The sequence below is a fragment of the Magnolia sinica genome, chromosome 7 (assembly GCF_029962835.1).
Source record: "Magnolia sinica isolate HGM2019 chromosome 7, MsV1, whole genome shotgun sequence".
Classification (NCBI taxonomy): domain Eukaryota; kingdom Viridiplantae; phylum Streptophyta; class Magnoliopsida; order Magnoliales; family Magnoliaceae; genus Magnolia; species Magnolia sinica.
The window spans coordinates 84,547,762-84,565,873 of NC_080579.1; the positions used below are offsets into that span (position 1 = coordinate 84,547,762).

The 18,112-nt window shown below is 40.8% G+C and overlaps 1 protein-coding gene and 1 long non-coding RNA gene across 2 annotated transcripts; both read right to left on the bottom strand.

Moving 5' to 3' along the window:
• Positions 1-1,036: 1,036 nt before the first annotated feature.
• LOC131251586 (uncharacterized) lies at positions 1,037-4,557 on the bottom strand. The gene is made up of 2 exons (XR_009173974.1): positions 3,765-4,557; positions 1,037-1,339 (listed from the first exon to the last, which is right to left on the bottom strand). It is a non-coding gene; the product is annotated as an uncharacterized LOC131251586 (long non-coding RNA).
• A 597-nt stretch (positions 4,558-5,154) lies between these two features.
• Positions 5,155-9,026, bottom strand: LOC131251585 (alpha,alpha-trehalose-phosphate synthase [UDP-forming] 6-like). Its single transcript, XM_058252360.1, has 3 exons — positions 6,145-9,026; positions 5,794-6,067; positions 5,155-5,702 (listed from the first exon to the last, which is right to left on the bottom strand). Exons 1-3 carry the CDS (start codon positions 8,136-8,138, stop codon positions 5,400-5,402), a joined length of 2,571 nt encoding a protein of 856 aa, XP_058108343.1. The 5' UTR covers positions 8,139-9,026; the 3' UTR covers positions 5,155-5,399.
• Between the last annotated feature and the right edge of the window lie 9,086 nt (positions 9,027-18,112).

The following is an 18,112-nucleotide window of genomic DNA, read 5'->3' on the forward strand; positions in this document are numbered from 1 at the left end:
CCGAATAGGTTGATAGTGGTAGGAAAATAGAGGAATCCTATGAGAGAAGCAAGCAAGGACTCTCTTCAATCACCCGCACCTCATCCCTATATTCCCAAACTTTGGTACAGAGCCAAAAAATACAACATTTTTTCTTCCCCAGTTCATTAGCTAAATCAAGGTATTCAATAATGGTAATGGCTGGCGTAACAGCCATCATTCAACAGTTATGTTACGGCCCCATTACATGACAGGATGTTATGGTCTTTTTTTTTTTGAAGAAAAAATCCAAAAAATATTTAAAAAATTTCCGAAATATGACAGGAATACAAAAATATGTTCTTTTTGGGTTTTGAAATGTTTATGTTGGTGTAACAGATCATTTTTAGGAACGCTGTATTAAGTTGCCTGATAATTTTATTAACTTAAGAGGCTTGACTAATTTCGAAACTCCTATATCTAATTTTCTAAATAATGGTAACTGTCCATATAACGGCCAGCCATTCAACAGTTATGTTATGGCTCTGTTACGTTATGGGCTAATGGAAGATTTTTTTAAAGAAAAAATCTGGAATATATATATATTAGAAAATTTCCAAAAAACTAAAGAGGCTTCCAAAAATGCGTCCTTTCATGGTTAGAACATGTTTATAGTGGTGTAACGGGTCATTCTTTGGTACGAATACCATTTTGAGCTGCTTAATGATTTTATTAACCTGAGAGGCTTAGATTGACTTCAAAATTCTGCGATTTAATTTCCAAATATCCAATATCAACAATCCAATGTAAGTACAAACCAAAAATTGGAATATAAATTCAAATAAATAGGGTCAGGCCAGTTGGCCACTACTGGAATGCCCCTAAAATGAGTAGGTGGAATTCATCCCACGAATATATATATATATATACACACACACACACACACCAAGCATTTGACATCATTCCCTTCAAGAAATTTGAGGGGAAAATTTAAATTTGCACTATTCATTCCAAAAAATGACGTAAAATTACCAAAAAAAAAAAAAAATGAAGAAGAAAAAAAAAAGAAGAAGAAGAAAAAGAGATGAAAATATTGATTTAGTGCATGCATGTGTAGATCTATAATCCATACATGTTTTTGAACAATATATACTCCAAATATTTTACAAATAATTAAAAAATTGCTGAAAGTTATATAAAAAACTAGAAAAATATGAAGAAAAAATTAACAATTATACAAACATGGCTAAATCAAACACAAATGTAGCAAGATTTGGTTAATTTGGTTGGTGGTTATATTGTTGGGGGAAAAAAAGAACTTTACCTATTTTCCGATTTTCCCCAAAGTTCGGTGCCAGATCTTCAATTCTTCAAAAATGGGCTAAATCTCATGCGTTAGTCTTCAAGAATTGCACAAATGTAATCGAAAATAGATTAAGATAATCCCAAGAAGAAAAAATATCAATAAATAGGAGAGAAATGGGAAAATTGCCATAAAAAAGAGAGACAGAGCAAATGAGTGTGTGTGTGTGTGTGTGTGTGTGTGTGTGTGTGTGGTGTTTTCGGGGTGGGGGTGGCAGGAGGACTTGTATCCTTCAGAAAAATGGGAAATTTGCAAAACAGCCCCCAAAAGGAGGTTTATACACGTACGTGTGTGTGTGTGTGTGTGTGTGTGTGTGTGTGTGTGTGTGTGGTGTTTTCGGGGTGGGGGTGGCAGGACTTGTATCCTTCAGAAAAATGGGAAATTTGCAAAACAGCCCCCAAAAGGAGGCTCATATACGTGCACTGGCTCTCACCTGTTAGGCATCATTTTTTTTTCACACATGCACTCACACCACAGTGGTTTTTCACAACAATGGGTACTTGAACCCACGACCTCGTGTTGAAACTCTTGTGATTCTACCAATGAGGCATGAGTAAGGACCCGTGTTACGCGTCATTATAATAGACTGTTACGGGATCATTTCCGTCCAAATTTTTTACACCCCAATAATGTGTAATGGCCATAGACCCCCATTACCATTTTCAAATATCTTGAGCCAGATGGCTAAGTTACTGTATTGGTCAACTCCATAGCATTGTACATCCTACCCATACCTCTTTCAAACCATATCTCCCTTCAGCTCAATGGTCAATATCTCCATCCCGTTTCATATCCAAGCCATGGCTTAAAATTGCAATAGGAGATGAGATATCTATCCTCAGTAAAAATAATAATAATAAGTTGACTAATCCAATCTTCAGTAATGTCCACTTTCCCACAGTTCCTGGGTCTAGGGTGTGAAGGCAGTCAATCCTAACTGGCCCTGCTTGCAAATAAAGAAAACCTCCCAAAGCCTCCTGGGACTCCTACATGCCATGCACTTATGGAGCCTAAGGGCGTGTTTGGCCGGGCGCTGGATATGGTATTAGATGGGATTAGGAGGGTTATTACGCGCCATCCCATCCCGTCTGCTGTTTGGGATGGCGGGATGTATTTCATCCGCCGCACCCTCATAAACACCGCCCAAGTCTGAGACAGATTCCGCCAATCCCGGGATGCGAGTTTTCACCGTTATGTGGGGCCCACCGAGATATCAATGAGATATCCACTCCCTCCATCATTTTCACCAGCCTACATTCAGCCATGAACCTGTTTTGAGGCAGATATAAAACAGTGAGTGGGGCACACCACAAGAAGCAGTGGAGATGCAAACCCATCCATTTGTGACGGTCCAAACACGCTGCTGTATATCCCATGGGCTATTGCAAACCCATGGGATCAACTGACAAACACTGACACCAACTCAGTTTGGGTTCATGGCATGACCAGCATTGTCCATCTCCATTGCATTCCAACAACTCATTGTCAGATTTGAGGCTGTTCCAACGCCCATGCTCTCTCACATGTGGACTGGGGCTTAGCGGCTGTTCCAACAGTGGTCCACCATTTCAACTGTCCTGATCAGAGCACATGCTTCCCACATGTACCATGAAGAGGCAGAAGCATAGTAGCTCCTCAGATTCCAGGTCAAGTAAGAAATAAGAGGATAAAGCCGGCCATCACATCAAAAAAGGTTGCAGATAAAGCAATAGGTCGGCAGCCTCATAAAACGTAGAAAATATAGACCAGTTGCAGGAGAAAGGCTTGTCGGTTTTGGCCACAAAACCTAGAGAAATAGACCGGTTGGAGAAGCGGCTTATCAATGTCAAGAACAAGTAATTACCAGCTATGTTGATAGATTGGCTTAGGAGGAAACAAGGTCTTGAAAGGGATGTCTCCTATTGTTGGAATGGTAACTAAAAGTATTGTCTTAAAAACCTTGCCATGATATGACCATGTCAAATCATAAAATGGGAAATTCCAAAACCTTGTAACAAGGCAGCATTTGGATTTCCAAACGAATTCGTTTGGAAACATCCAGTTAAATTTAGCATAGCTGAAAGAACTAACGATGTTTCCTAGCGTTCATGAGGAAGCAGCCCCCAAACTGAAGTTCTATTTCTTTCAAGCCCAGATTGAAAGTAAAATGATTGCAATTTGGAGCTCAGATGGTTATAAGAATCCTAAGGGAAATATGACTTGGATATCTAGACTTTGTTCGGATTCACAATTCATTCTATGAGCATCCAAACACTCCCTAAATCAATACTTACCAACTCAAAAAAAGAATCATATGAGCAAGGGATGACAGACTCAAGACGTCGATAAAAACTTGCAAAGGTCGAGAACAAAAGAAATGAAACATTTTAGATAGAAAATGGAATGAGAACATACCAACAACTTGCCATCAATCAAGACATGAAATTTTATGCTACCAATTTACCATTATCATGTCGCCTAGATCTGGCCTGGAATTGAACATGTCGCAATCATGAGGCATAGGGCATTGCGAGATCTCTCTGTCAAGAGGAAGCATTCCATCTCTTGATGTGCTCTTTCTATTCTTGATCTAATAAAAGTTGTAGTTAGCTATCAATTGAATGGGTGAGTTAGTCGGCTATATCAAGCCAAGATGAAAAGAAAAGTAATTGGTAACGCCCTACTAGCAACAAGTGAAAGAGCTATATTCCACATCTAGTGTGGCAAAAGTCGTCACAAAGCTTCAATAACTCTGAAGACATCAGACAAGTCATCATCGAACTTGCCTCCAGTGAAAAAAATCTCTTGTTGGTGGAGCCGTACCATACACACAACCAGCTAATAGATAGAATTGAAGCTTTCGAGAATCTAGATTTGAGAGCACAGTGATTATGCCATTAACAACTACTGATAGCAACACATTCTTTAACAACTGAAGTTGTCACTGGCTTTCTTTTGTTTATAAACTGTGAAAATTCAGTTACCAAACAGGCCAGTAGCTGTGAAGTTGTTAGTTGAAGGTCTGAGAATACAAAGAATCAGCAACTGCTAATATAGTTGACAGTTTTTGTGGGTAAGAAGAAGAAGAATCATCATCTAATAGCATACAGATGACACTTATCGCAGGTAAGAAAATCAAGAATGCCTAATACAGAGAAAACCTGCCAGGAAATTCCTTGCAGAAAACTAAGGTTAAAAAGTGAGTGACTGAGATATACTGCGGCAAACCTATAAAACTGCCTTGGCTGTTAAAGCTGAAGCAATCATAAGCAAGTGGAACTGTGGGACCCATTCAGGGAAGGGGAAAAAATCATGAGCAACTGGAAGCATCCTACCGGGAGCATCTGAAGACAAGATAACTGTAGATCATCTATCTAACAGAGGAATCATACAATCCTACGTTATACATGGTTGAGTTCTTCTTCTTCGTCTTTCTTCTCTTCTTCTTCTTCTTCTTCTTATGGAAATCCTGGAGTTTTGAGGTTTACACTTAGTGCCCATGGTTCACTGATCCAGAAAGCTGATCTAATGGACCGGCGGTAGACAGACCATGCCCAAAATATATTCTTGATTGAAAGGTCCTACCCATTCAATGTTTGGCATTCTAACAGTTGAATAAGGAGCATTATAGTCTCTAGAGTTCCACCAATTGAATAGTTAGGGTCATTTTATTGACGAAAATATTGGCAAATGGCCCATCCATGATGGGCCCAAATAGACCAAATTGTAAGGGTCACTGCAACAGTTGTACAAACTCAAAACCTGAGGATATTGATGGACCTAAAAATGCCTGTTCTTCTTCTTTTTCTCAAAGCAATTTTTACTTGTCTCATGTTTGCTATCAGATCGGCCACTGAGAACAAGAAGTTTAAGATTGATGGTGTAAGTGGGATATATACAAGTGTATCAGGTAGAGATCAAGCACAACAAAAGTATCTAATGACACAACTCTCCCACGCTACTAGCTTAATTTACAAAAAGATAAACAAGAAGCAAACAAGGATCATTCAGCTGCTCAGCTTACAGGAGTACAACAGAGAGCAGATGAAGCAGTAAAGAATGCACCTCACATCTTGCCATATGTGATCAACTGCAAGTTCTATGAGATGTGGAGCGAATTTCCAGCTGCTTGTTCCGAAACAGAAGCCAGGCCCTGCATCAATCTAACTATCTCCACAGTATCATCCAAATAATACTTGGCCTTGCTAGGTTTGCGACCGACTGTGCATGCAAAAACTTCCGCTATGGGAGCCAGGGAAGGACCGGAGACAGCACTGCTAATCACTTCAAACATATCTTCATCAGATCTGTCATCCCCAATACAGAGAACAAAATCCGGCAACATATGCCTCTCTTGCATAGTTGAAAGAAGGCGTTCAGCCACAAGCCCCTTGCTCACACCCTGCATACGTCATTAGAAAATTATGTGAGTACACAATTCTGGGTTTCAAACTGAAGAAATATACTTGATAGAGTCTTATACAAATTCAGACCTGTGGCTTAACTTCGACGAGGTGCTGACCACTCTTAACAGAAACCGGCTCATTGGCGAGAACACTCTCAAGATGATCAAGAAGCTCTTTAGCTTGGCAAGATCCAAAGTCTGGATCGGAATCTTCATATGACCAGACCAACGACGTCTCCCTGTCTTCAATTGTTGAACCATCTGTAGTTTCAGTATACAACTTCATGACAGGCTCCGCAATCTGTTTCCAGCTACAATCTGCCACAGGCACACATGTTTCCCATTCTGCATCTCGCTTGAGCCTGAAACATACAAACATTTCATCATAAACAATAACAGATACTTATTTCCTATTTAAACTCAGAAGCAAGAAGTTTACCTTAGAAAGTAGCCATGCTCCGCTGCAATTCCTAGCTTCTCACAAGAAGAAAACCATTCACTAAGAGTATTTCTGCTTCTTGCACTAACAAGAAAGACAACATTATTTTTGTCCCTGCACAAGCTGTTTAAGATTTCAATCGATTTAGAGCATGGGCTTTTATCAATCGATGCCTGCGGCATCAAGGTACCATCATAGTCTAGAAGAATGGCTCGGATTTTTGTTCTCTTGTATGCAGAAACTATATGCTCCATTGAAAGCTTCCTGAAATTAGGATCAAGCGCCACAACCCTGAACCCCAACCCGAATCCGATACCCCAACATCTCCGCCTCACATGATCCTTGCAAGTCCTTTCCAAATCTTGCAGAAAGCTGTGTGCCCAATAACCCACATCATGTGTACTGACATACCTATAATGCTTCTCATGCCGTAGCTGCTTCTCCGGCTCAGGCATTTCAAGGGCATAATCCATGGCATCTGCCACCGCATCAATATTCCATGGATTCACTCGTATGGCTCCACTTAGTGATGGTGAACAGCCGATAAATTCTGAGACCACCAACATGCTCTTTTTAGGAGTAGACGGGCTCAAACCCAAGACCATATCCAATTTTTCATTCCCTTGCCGGGAAATGATGTATTCATAGGGGATGAGATTCATTCCATCCCTAACCGCCGTCACCAGACAACAATCAGCAACTACATAATAAGCAACACGCTCGTAAAATTGAAGTGGCCTATCAATCAAAACTACCGGTTCATAACCGGGCTTTCCAAAGGTTTCATTAATCCGTTTCACTGTCGAATATGTCTCCGCCTGCACTTCCTTCACGTCTCTTCCTCTGCCCCTAGCTGGATTGGCAATCTGCACTAACACCACCTTTTCCCGCCACTCTGGATGCTGCACAAGCAACTGCTCCATTGCCAAGAGCTTCAATGTAATTCCCTTAAATATATCCATGTCATCGACGCCGAGTAACATTATCCGATCCTGATCACCAAACTGCTTAATAAGCTCAGCTACCTTAGCTTCAGTTTCCGGAAGGCTTAGGACTGACTGAAGCTGACCCATGTGGATACCAACAGGAAGAATCTTAATGCTAACAGTTCGGCCATAATACTCGAGACCGATGTACCCCCGCTTTGATTCATAGGTGAGCCCAAGCATACGACTGCAGCAGGAGAGGAAATGTCGGGCGTAATCAAATGTGTGGAATCCGATCAGATCAGAATTCAACAGCGCCCGCAAGAGCTCTTCCCTGACAGGGAGAGTCTTGTATATTTCTGACGATGGGAACGGGCTATGGAGGAAGAACCCAAGCTTCACCCGATTGAACCTCTTCCGCAGGAATGTTGGGAGCACCATCAGATGGTAATCGTGCACCCACACAAAATCATCTTCTGGATTTATCACTTCCAAAATCTTGTCGGCGAAGATCTTGTTAACCGAGACATAGGCCTGCCATAGCAACCGGTCGAAGCGCCCACCAAGGTCAGGTGATAGAGGAAGCATGTAATGAAACAGTGGCCACAGCTGCTGTTTACAGAACCCATGGTAAAACCGACCGAAAAGGTCAGGAGGAATGAAGGCAGGGACACAACGGAAGGTCTCAAGGAGGATCTGGGAGACCTCGTCTTGGTCATTAGGGTGTATTTCTTGGCGAAGGCAGCCGACATAGACAACATCAACATCGTCATCCGCAAGCCGGTCTTTCAGCTGGAGGAGGAGGGAGTCCTCATCCCAGCTGAAAGTCCACCCTTTGTTATCAGCCTTCCGTTGGGCACAGATGGGGAGCTGGTTCGCGACGATGATGGTGCGATCACGAGGGTGGGACGAAGAAGGTTCAGAAGTGGTGCTGCCATCATCATCTTCTAGATCAGAGATGATGCCTGCAACCGTCATTACGCGGGGTATTCGACGTGCTATACGGCCAAAGGATGGAGATGACTCGCCAGCAAGGTCTAAGAGATTAGAATACGATCTTGATACCATGTTTCCGGATTTATTTTTTTTCCTTACAAACACTAGATCATCAAGGGATGGACCTTTCCACTATTTTCAGTGATTCTTGGCAGAAAAAAGAAGCTCCCAATTTCCAGATTTCCAACCCATGATACTTCAAATAAGATCAAAAACCTTTTTTTTCGTCCATGGTTTCTCTACAAAGGGCCCTTTTTCAAAATTTTCAGCAATTTTTATCATAAAAAATTCTCTGATATACGATGTTAAAATTAAGACACAACAAAACTTAGGCGGATTCGCTCAATGTCCTTCAAATTAGAAGTGAAGAAACAAAACCAAACCAAAAAATCGCTAATCAGTTGCAGCAGAGACCAGTTTGAACCATTGTAAAAACCCTAATTTTTTTTCTAAAATCAGATAAAACTCGATGAAAAATCTTTCTAACGATTTCCGGAATTAAAAGAGGTTAAGATACCTAAAATTCTAAATATCACCACAACGGAAGCCAAATTAAAAATAAATAATAATAAGATAAATTTCTCATTCCACGAAAACTTCCTCCATTTCGTTCGAGTTTCAGCTGGACTAACCGAAAATCCCAACAAAAAACCTCGAATTTCTTCCTTGAAGCTTTCGCCACAGATTCGAACCCCTAAAAAGCCCTAGAACCCACCAAAACCCGAAAGTCGAGCTGGAATTCAATTCTTACAGCTAAAATCTCAAAAAAAAAAAAAAAAAAAAAAGAAAAGGGAAATGGGAGAAAAAGAGCTGAGGAAGAAGAACAGAAGATTGAAATTCGAGTAGATCTTGAAAAGATTGAGAGAGGTATATCACTCACCTTTGAAATGGATTCAAGAACCCTAAAAAATCGAATGGATGTATAGAGAACGACAAACCCAAAAAAGGAAAACAACCCTAATTTTCTCTGAGCATTTGGCAGGTTTGAAGCTTTATATAGTGTCCGTGAGTTGAAAATTTTGGAAAAACGGAAGAAAAAGAGAAGAGATAACGAAAGGTAGTCCGCGAGACTACCTTCAATACTCGGCCTCGGATTTGGTAGTTACCCCTCCTGTTCTATGGGCTCCATCATAATTTATTTGATTTATCCAATCCGTCCATCCATTTTTTCAGATCATTTTAAATAAAAATAACAAAAATGATACAGATCCAAATATCAGGTCGACCACACCATATAAAACAATGGTAATTAACGCCCACCATTAAAACTTCCTAAGGTCCACTGTAATTTTTATTTAACATCTAACCTGTTGATAAGGTCACATATACACGGATTAAGGAAAAACACAAATATCCTCTTAATCCAAAACTTTTATTGCCCGCTATGAATTTTTAACGGTGGGTGTTCAATCAACTTTATTTCCTGTGGTGTGGTCCACCTGAGATTTAGATCTGACTCATATTTGGGCTCCTACACTTAAATGAGCTGGGAAAACGAACAGACGGTGTGGATAAAACATATACATCATGGTGGGGTCCACAGATCACCAAATAGAGGAGTCACTACCATGAGATGGGTGGGCCTTTTCATCAAGCTCAATAACAACTGACTAGATTTTATTTTTTTTCTCACGCAACATCCATTTACATCAAAATTAGTAGAATGGATAAGATTTGCTTGATTATGGTTCTTTTTAAGCACATCTGGGCCCACCACATTAACTGTTTGGATTAGGTGACTGAAGTGGGCCCCACCACACAGAGCTCCACCTGCACCATTTTTCGCACTACATGTTAAACGTGTGGGACATCTGAGCCGTCAAAGAGGTGGGCCTCATTGCGAAGATTACCTACCGCAGAATTCAGGTAAATCCATTTATCAGGTCAGCGACAATATTGAAATCAACGGACAACCTTATCCGAAGTGGCATGCAGGCCAACCTGTGACTGGATACATCAGATTTTTGTGTCATGTGATCTTAGCCACAGCTGTGCTTAGATGTACGGCTAATATTCACCCTGGAACACAAAAATCAAGATCATCCATGGCTCAGGTTGGCATGGTGTAGGACGAAGTAAGAATAAATACCTACCATTAGTTTTCTGCAGGGCTTATCCAGGTGTTTATATGCCATCCAATCCGTTCATCTGATGTGTCCAGCAAAATAAAATTAAAGTAAAAAATACCCAGAATTCGCACCATCCCACAACTTAAGGTGGACCATAACACGTGAATTCTGAGGCCCCGCTTGCGTGTTAAACGGCCCTGATCTTTTGTATTAGAGTTAAAAATCCATGATGCAGCTGATGGACGGAATGGATTTCAACCACGTAAGTAAGATCATTTCACATAAACGAACGGCTAACATAGGCTGTTTGCTTTACGAGAGAGGGAAGTGGATTGCCTACTCCATCACTCATATCGTACCAAGTAAACTCCGTGTGGCCCACCTAGATGTATATGTCTTATCCACGCTGTCCACCTATTTTTTCAAATTATATTAGGCCATTAGCCCAAAATCGAAGCATATCCAAAGCTTAAGTGGACCACACAAGATGAAACATTAGGGATAAAACATCCACCGTTGAAACTTTCGTGAGATCACTTGCCTCATAAAGTTTTTAACGGTAGGCATTTAATTCATATTGTTTCTTGTGGTGTTGCATACTTGAGGTTGGCATATACTTCAATTTGGCCACATACCCTAAAATGAGCTCCTAAAACAGATGAACGGCTAGAATAAAGACACATTACGGTGTGATCCCACAGAGTTACTTAGGGCCTGTATGGGAGCGTGGATTTGGATCCCTTGGACTGGCAATCCTCTAGTGTGTTTGGTACTCTGGGGTGTAAATCAACTTTAATTCAAAAATACCTATGCATGGGATATTTATGCAGGTATGAATTTAATTACTAAATCAATTTTAATATTTTTAATTAATTAGATATATAATTTTTGATAATATAGTTGTGATAATCCTGCTGAAATATATATTTTGCCTAAAAATGATAAAATTCTAAATCACAGATGGACTGCAAGCATAAGATTATGCTTGAGTGACTAACCAACAATTTTTAATAATTGATCAATATGAACAATGTTTGGATGATATTGAATAATGTTTGGATGGTACTAATTTACATGGATAATGTTTGGACGGTACTGATCATCATTAGTAGGCCATGTGCCCAATAAAATGATAGCGTACCGTCACATATATGTTATACCGATAACTATTGAAATGATTTTAAGTATAATTTCAAGCTCTCACTGTAGATTACAAACCCCTCGGAGAAAGGATCGTAAATCCCTCGTATTGATAATCCCCACTTACTTTATGCTTGCAAACAATTAAAGGGACTTTAAACTCCCTCATCCACGGTGCCAAACGACCCATTAGTCCTGACAACCTGCGGTATGTAATTTCAGGTTGGTGTGAGAGACACTGAATCGTTGTTCCTCAGTTTCACCTTGCTTTCTCAATTGGCAGCTATCCATTCTCCTTGAAAAATCCGCCATATGGATAAAAGCCGATTGAAAAAGTGGTGAGACCCAACAGCCTGTCGCAGTATAGCTGTCACCCTCGTGCCACGTGACACGTGGCAGCGGATTATTCGCTTCTTACAGTGAGTAGAGGCGGCCGGTGCTTACATTGTGGATCATGCACGCCGCGACAGAGAAAGTAGATAGGAGCCGCATCGAGTCCGTTTGGGACGCGGATTTTCAATGTGGGGCCCACTCTGATGTATGTGTCTTATATTCACGCTGTTGGTCTATTTTTCCGGCTCATTCTAGAATAAGAGGCTAAAAACGAAGGATATTAAAATATCAAGTGGACCACACCGTAGGAAACCGTGGTTATTTAATGCCCACCATTAAAAATTAATTAAGAGCCATTAAAGTTTTATGGTCCCTTCATCCAGGTCCGTGTGACCAAATCAACGGGTTGGATGGAAAATAAATATCGCAATTGTCCTTAAGAAATTTTGTGGTGGCAACAATTACTCTATTTATTGTGGTGTGGCCCACCTGAGATATACATGTGCTTCATTTTTGAAATAAAGCCCTAAAATTATCTACATTGTGGAAATAAAGTGTATATATCACGGTGGGCCCCACAGTCAGGGATCTACACACCTAGATCCATCGAAGCCGTTGTATCTGTGAGTGAGGTGAGTGAGGTGATGTGGTAGAGGTGCTGACTTGGTAAGATTTTATTGGTCCAGTTTACACGTGTGAATCACTGCCAAACATATTTTATGACACGTGGCCCGATCAAATGCGATGTAGATTGGTTACTATTTTCACTATCTAAGCTTGGCATAGGCAGATGCTTTAGAGGCCACCTAAATTTATGGTTTTAATCCACACCATTCATCAAATTTTCTGTTTCATGTATATCATAAGCCCAAAAATGAAACAAATCCAAGGTTTTTGGTGGACTACATACTAGGAATTAAATGCCTGCCACGTCAAAGTTTCAATGATGCTTGACATTTTCATCACTACTGCTTGTGTTGTAGTCTATTTGAGCTTTGAGCTTTGGATCTGCTTTATTATTATTAATTATTAATTATTATTTTATATTTTTACTTATAACCTAAAATGATATGGTAAAATGAATGTAAGATGCAGATAAAACCCATACATTATAGCGGGCCTTTTATAGCCCTGGCTTGTGTTTAGTTTAGAACGTCCGGATAGCACTTGCTCCTCTTCCATTCAATCTTACCATATCAATGTCTCATTGGACTTTCCATTCTCATACTCACTGAACTCGTTCCAAGTGAATGGCTTCGGTACCAAAGTATCTGAGATATATTAAAAGACCTAACCTGGTTGACACAAGGTGGAAATATATTTGAAAGTTTTTTGATTGATCAGTTCAAATAAATCTGACCGCATTAGCTCTAGTGGTAAAATTTAATTCGACAATATACTGCTGTTAGAATATATGGATACAAATCATGTTTGGAAATGGATTAATACGAACTATGACCACACGCTGACTTTAATGAATGTGTTGTATATCCACACCATCAATCCATTTTGATGACTTATTTAAAGCAAGTGCTAAAAATTGAAGCAGATCCAATTCTCTAGTGGACCACAGTGGTGATTGAATTCACATGGCCAAACATAATATTTATATGCCATCCAACTTATTGATAAGGTCAGATAAACTTGTATGAAGGGAAAACTTGAGTGACCCTCATGAAGTTTTTAATAGTTAATCACCACCATTTCCTAAGGAGTGGTCCACCTAATGTTTAGATCTCCTTTATTTTGGGGCCATGCCCAAAAATGAATGGCCAGAAGCAAATGAACGGCTTAGACATACAAAATCGGTGTCATCGTAGCCTAACTAAAATAGGTGTTATCTCAATCTGATCTCATGTCCATCTCACAACGGCACGTGGCTGAATCAAATTTGGCCACGTCAGAATATCGGAATATCCATGGTGATTTGAGCACCGGACAATCTACTTCCCCCGACAGAGCGTCAGGGCCCGGGGGCTGTTAGAGTTAGGCATTGGTCCGGATCGAATCGGATTGGGTATAACTCGATCCGATCCGAAATCTCTATGGCCTGATTCGATCCGGGACTAAGTCCGGGTCACCTGACTCGGATCAATCCAATGCATGGTTGGCCTAACCCGAACCGAGTCCGACTCGGTCAAGGAAATCGAATCGGATCGGGTTGGGTACAATTTGGATCATTTGAATTTAATTCAACTGTTTCATGTGATGTGGTCCACTTCAGCCTTCAATATACTGCATTTTTGTGCTCAAGGCCTAAAATGATATGTCAAAATGGATGAACGGCTTAGATAAAACATATACATCAAGGTGGGTCCCACATGACTCTGAAAGAACTATATCCGTGCTTTCACCGGACGTATTATAGTGCTGCCTTTTTCACGCAAGTCTGTGACTTGCTGTATGTAAGTTCTGTGGGTCTGATAATGGGGTATGTGTTATATCCAAACCGTCCATCCATTTTGCGAGCTCGTCTTAAGGCTTGAGACGAAAAATAAGACAGATCTAACTATCGTGTGGACCACACGAATTGTTTAACGGTGAAAATCATTCTCTGCTACTATTTGTGGTGTGGTCCAGATGATCTTTGGATATTATTTATTTTTTGGATAATGCTTTATAATGATATATAAAAATATATGAACAGTGTAGATATAATAAATACATCACTGTGGGGCCATGTAACTTTGATATCCTTGGAATTGTTCGTACAACTCGGAGCTCGAGGAGCATCAGTGCTTGTCTTCGCACGACACGTACATATAGCAATTAGAGTGGATGTCAGATGAAAAAATTAGCACTGTAGACGAGTCCATACAAGGCCTTTTTCTCTTCTTTTTTTACCGTCCAGAAACTTATCTTACCAAAGACGATTTTTAAGGTACGGACATTAGTTTTTTTACAAAAATACCCCTGCCTATTAGGGTAAGCAGCTGGAAAAGGCAAAGGTATTTTCGTCTTTCTGGGTTCATCCGTACGAATAGTAGTCTACTTTGGTAATTAAGGTTTTTTTTCGGGTCGAATGAAATAATGTGGGTAGTCCGTCGGGTCTATACTAAAAAATTACCCATGTCAGATAGACATCATGGTGGGCGCACATAGAAGGAAACGGATTGGCTACTCCCCCTGACATGGTCGGTGCTATGTGGACCCCACCATGATGTATTTTTTTCATCCATGCCATCCATCTATTTTTATAGATCATTTTACAGTATAGTCTAAAAATGAGGTATATCCAAATCTCAAGTGGACCACATTACAGGAAACAGTGTTGAATGAGAGTCGACCATTAAAAACATTTTAAGGGCTATAAAAGTTTTGGATCAAGCTGATCTTTGTTTTTTCTCTTCATCTGGGACTGTATGACCTAATCAACAGATTGGATGTCAAATAAACAGTATAGTAGGCCTTAGGAGGATTTTAATGGTGGATATCCAACCGCTATTGTTTTCACGTGGTGTGGTCCACCTGAGATTTATATTCCTCTCATTTTTGGTACCAAGCCATAACATGAACTTTAAAAATGGATGAACGGAATGAATAAAACACACACATTCGGATCAGGTTGGATCGGACCGAATCAGATCCAAACGGATCGGATTCCGGATCCTGCAGGGAGCAGGTGTTGGAAAGAATTCTGGTCTCATAAGAGAGAGAACTAACCAGTTGCTTTCTCTGTTCACGTGATAAAATTCAATACTCCTGTTCTGTTTGCTCCTGGCCGTTTGGAAGCGAGCCAAACTAATTCATGTCTGGTCGTGAAGCCACCTCCACACCAGCGGTAATGGAATAATCATCATGTTCAGCAAATCCTTATCTTCTTTTCCCACACAACTCATATAGAAGCTATGTCCCACAAACGGTGCCAACAAATGCATGTGGTTTATTCACTCCTGATCGGGTCGGGTCGGGTCGGATTGGATCCAATTGGATCGGATTCCGGATCGGTCCGGGTAGGCATGAATCCGAACTCGACCCAAAAAGCTTTCGGATCTAGCCTGCCCTACTCGACCCACACTGATCCAGGTCGTCGGATCGGGTCGGATTCATAAGATTAGGTCAGGATTGCCCAGCTCTAGGGGTTGTTGATGTGTTGGTGATGCGTGCATTGTAGTCTCGGCGTCTGGTTCTCGCGGCCCGCGAAAAGATATTATCCAAGCGACATAAACAAGTGTGCGTTTGTAACCATTTATTAGATGGTGACAGCTCATTGACATCAAACCTTGCGTAGTTTCAGCCAATCCAAATCGTCTAGGTACCTGTCTTTGTAAAAGATGGAATGTGGCCCAAATATTATGCTCACGTAGAGATCTTGACCGTCCAGTTGTAATCCTGAGATGGATGGGTAAAAAGTACACATGTTACAGTCCAATCGAATTGTAGATGTTGAGGGAACGGTTGGATCATACTCCATCCCCATTTCAGACAATGTTTGATGGTCTGGATTAACTTCCTTAATCTAACGATGGCCAATGTGAGTGCATGATGGGCCAATACAGCAGCTCTAGTAATTCCATGACGGAGACACTTCATGGTTTCATACATCATGTGAGTGCATGATAGGCCAATACAGCAACTCTAGTAATTCCATGACGGAGACACTTCAGGGTTTCATACATCATCAGCGCGTCAATGATCTTGATCGGTGATGGATGAACATCCATGCTAGGTGTACGGTGGATTAGTTGCCATGGAATGGAAGCAAATGCAAATGATGATCCAACGTCTGTGATCGATTCTTTATGGGACAATACATCAGGCGGAAAGGAGACTTGTTGCATACGATCCTACGTATGTGAGTTCCATTCAATCGAGACATGTGGGGGCTTCTTTTTTTTTTCGGTTAGCTTGTTACTACAGCTCCAACTCGGCTCAGCTCGGTCCTCGAGCCTGACTGGCCAGCTTGGGCCGAGTTCGAGCCAAGATTGAGCCGAGTTCGCCATTGAGGCATTTCCACAAACACTTGAGCTGCTACTTCAAAAACCCACTGTTTTACAAACAGAGGTAATGGCTTTACAGGTGTTTTATCAAACACCTTCTAAGTTACATAAAAACCCCCCCAAAAAGAGAAAGAGAGAGAGAGAGAGAAGGTATTTATTTAATATACAAACCTTTCTTGCCACCAACCAAACCTTCCTTGCCACCAGGCACATTTCGTTGAGTCATTTTATCAAATAGTTGGTGAGCAACATCAATGGCAAAGTAATCGAGTCACCAAACTGGTTCGATCCGAGTTCGATTCGAGCTGGATTCGATCCAAGTCGAGTAGAGCTAGGGCCTACTCGAACTCGACTTGAACTCATTTTCGAGCTCAATAACTCAGCTTCGAACCGAGTCAAAGCTAACCGAGCTAGCTCGGTTCGTTTACACCCCTATACACAGCCACTGTCAATTCACACTTCACTGTTGGCCACCCCCATGTGGGATCTCACCTTGACATGACTTTGACATCCAACCCATCCATCAGGTGTGCCCCACAATGTTAGCCCGATAGATCGTGCTGTGAAAAAAAAGTTTTATTTGAAAAACTTCTGGTTTAAACGTTTTTTATAATAACACTATATCGCAAAGGAGAGAATTAAAAACATTGTTTGTACGGGAGGTGTGTTGTATTTTATTATTTGTTTAGTTAATTTGTAGAGTACCGAGACTTGCGTGTGAGGGCATGGGCATGTAAGGTAGTATGGTTGTAGGGTGCTAATGGTACACTTTACACTTTGCGACAGAAAATATGGTAAGCTGTTGGAAAAAAGTTTAACTGTACATACAACGTTAAAGCAGACTATGCAGAAAATGTTGCATATGGCTAATAAGCCTAAACAGCTAGCATGCAATAACGGATTGTCCCACATAACTAACAGCCAGAAACTGTTAATAAGAAGTAACTTCTCACCAACAATTATATAACAATTATATTGAGTTAAAACCCTGTATCAAAATGGTAATCAACCATGGCATGTATAAACAGTGTATGATTGGTTAATTAGACCAACACCAGCACTCAACAACGAACGCTGAACGCTTCGGTCTGTCTTTATATTTTCAAATTTTCAATTATTTTATATTAAAATTATAAAATCTGTAATTTGCGATGACAGATGTAAGATCAACTGATACAGATTTCAGATGGGTCGCGTCATCGGCAACTGAACAGGGAGCGGATTAGGTGAGACCCCGGATCCACCGGGTGGGTGGGACTCCTGACTGTGGGGCTCACGGTGACGTATCTGCCATACATCCACACCGTCCAACCATTTTCAAATCTCATTTTAGGAGATGATTCCAAAAATGAAGAATACCCAAATCTTAGGTGGACCACACCACAAGAAACAGTCTTGATTGTATCCCACCGTTAAAAACTTCATGGGTCATAGCTGTTCGACTTGAATTGAGCTGCAAATTCAATTCGCACGCTACGCTAATCACCTTGCCTAGCTTCAAATAACAGCAACAATGGCCGCAGTAGAAACGAATGTCCCGGATGTTCACACGTACCACACTGGC

Bases quoted from the DNA above. Each gene is read 5' to 3' on its own strand.
- LOC131251585 (XM_058252360.1), bottom strand. From the start codon at position 8,138: ATGGTATCAAGATCGTATTCTAATCTCTTAGACCTTGCTGGCGAGTCA. The intron at 6,068-6,144 runs GTAAACTTCTTG...TGTATGTTTCAG, and splicing joins GAGCATGGCTACTTTCTAAG to GCTCAAGCGAGATGCAGAAT. The intron at 5,703-5,793 runs GTCTGAATTTGT...TGACGTATGCAG, and splicing joins TCGTCGAAGTTAAGCCACAG to GGTGTGAGCAAGGGGCTTGT.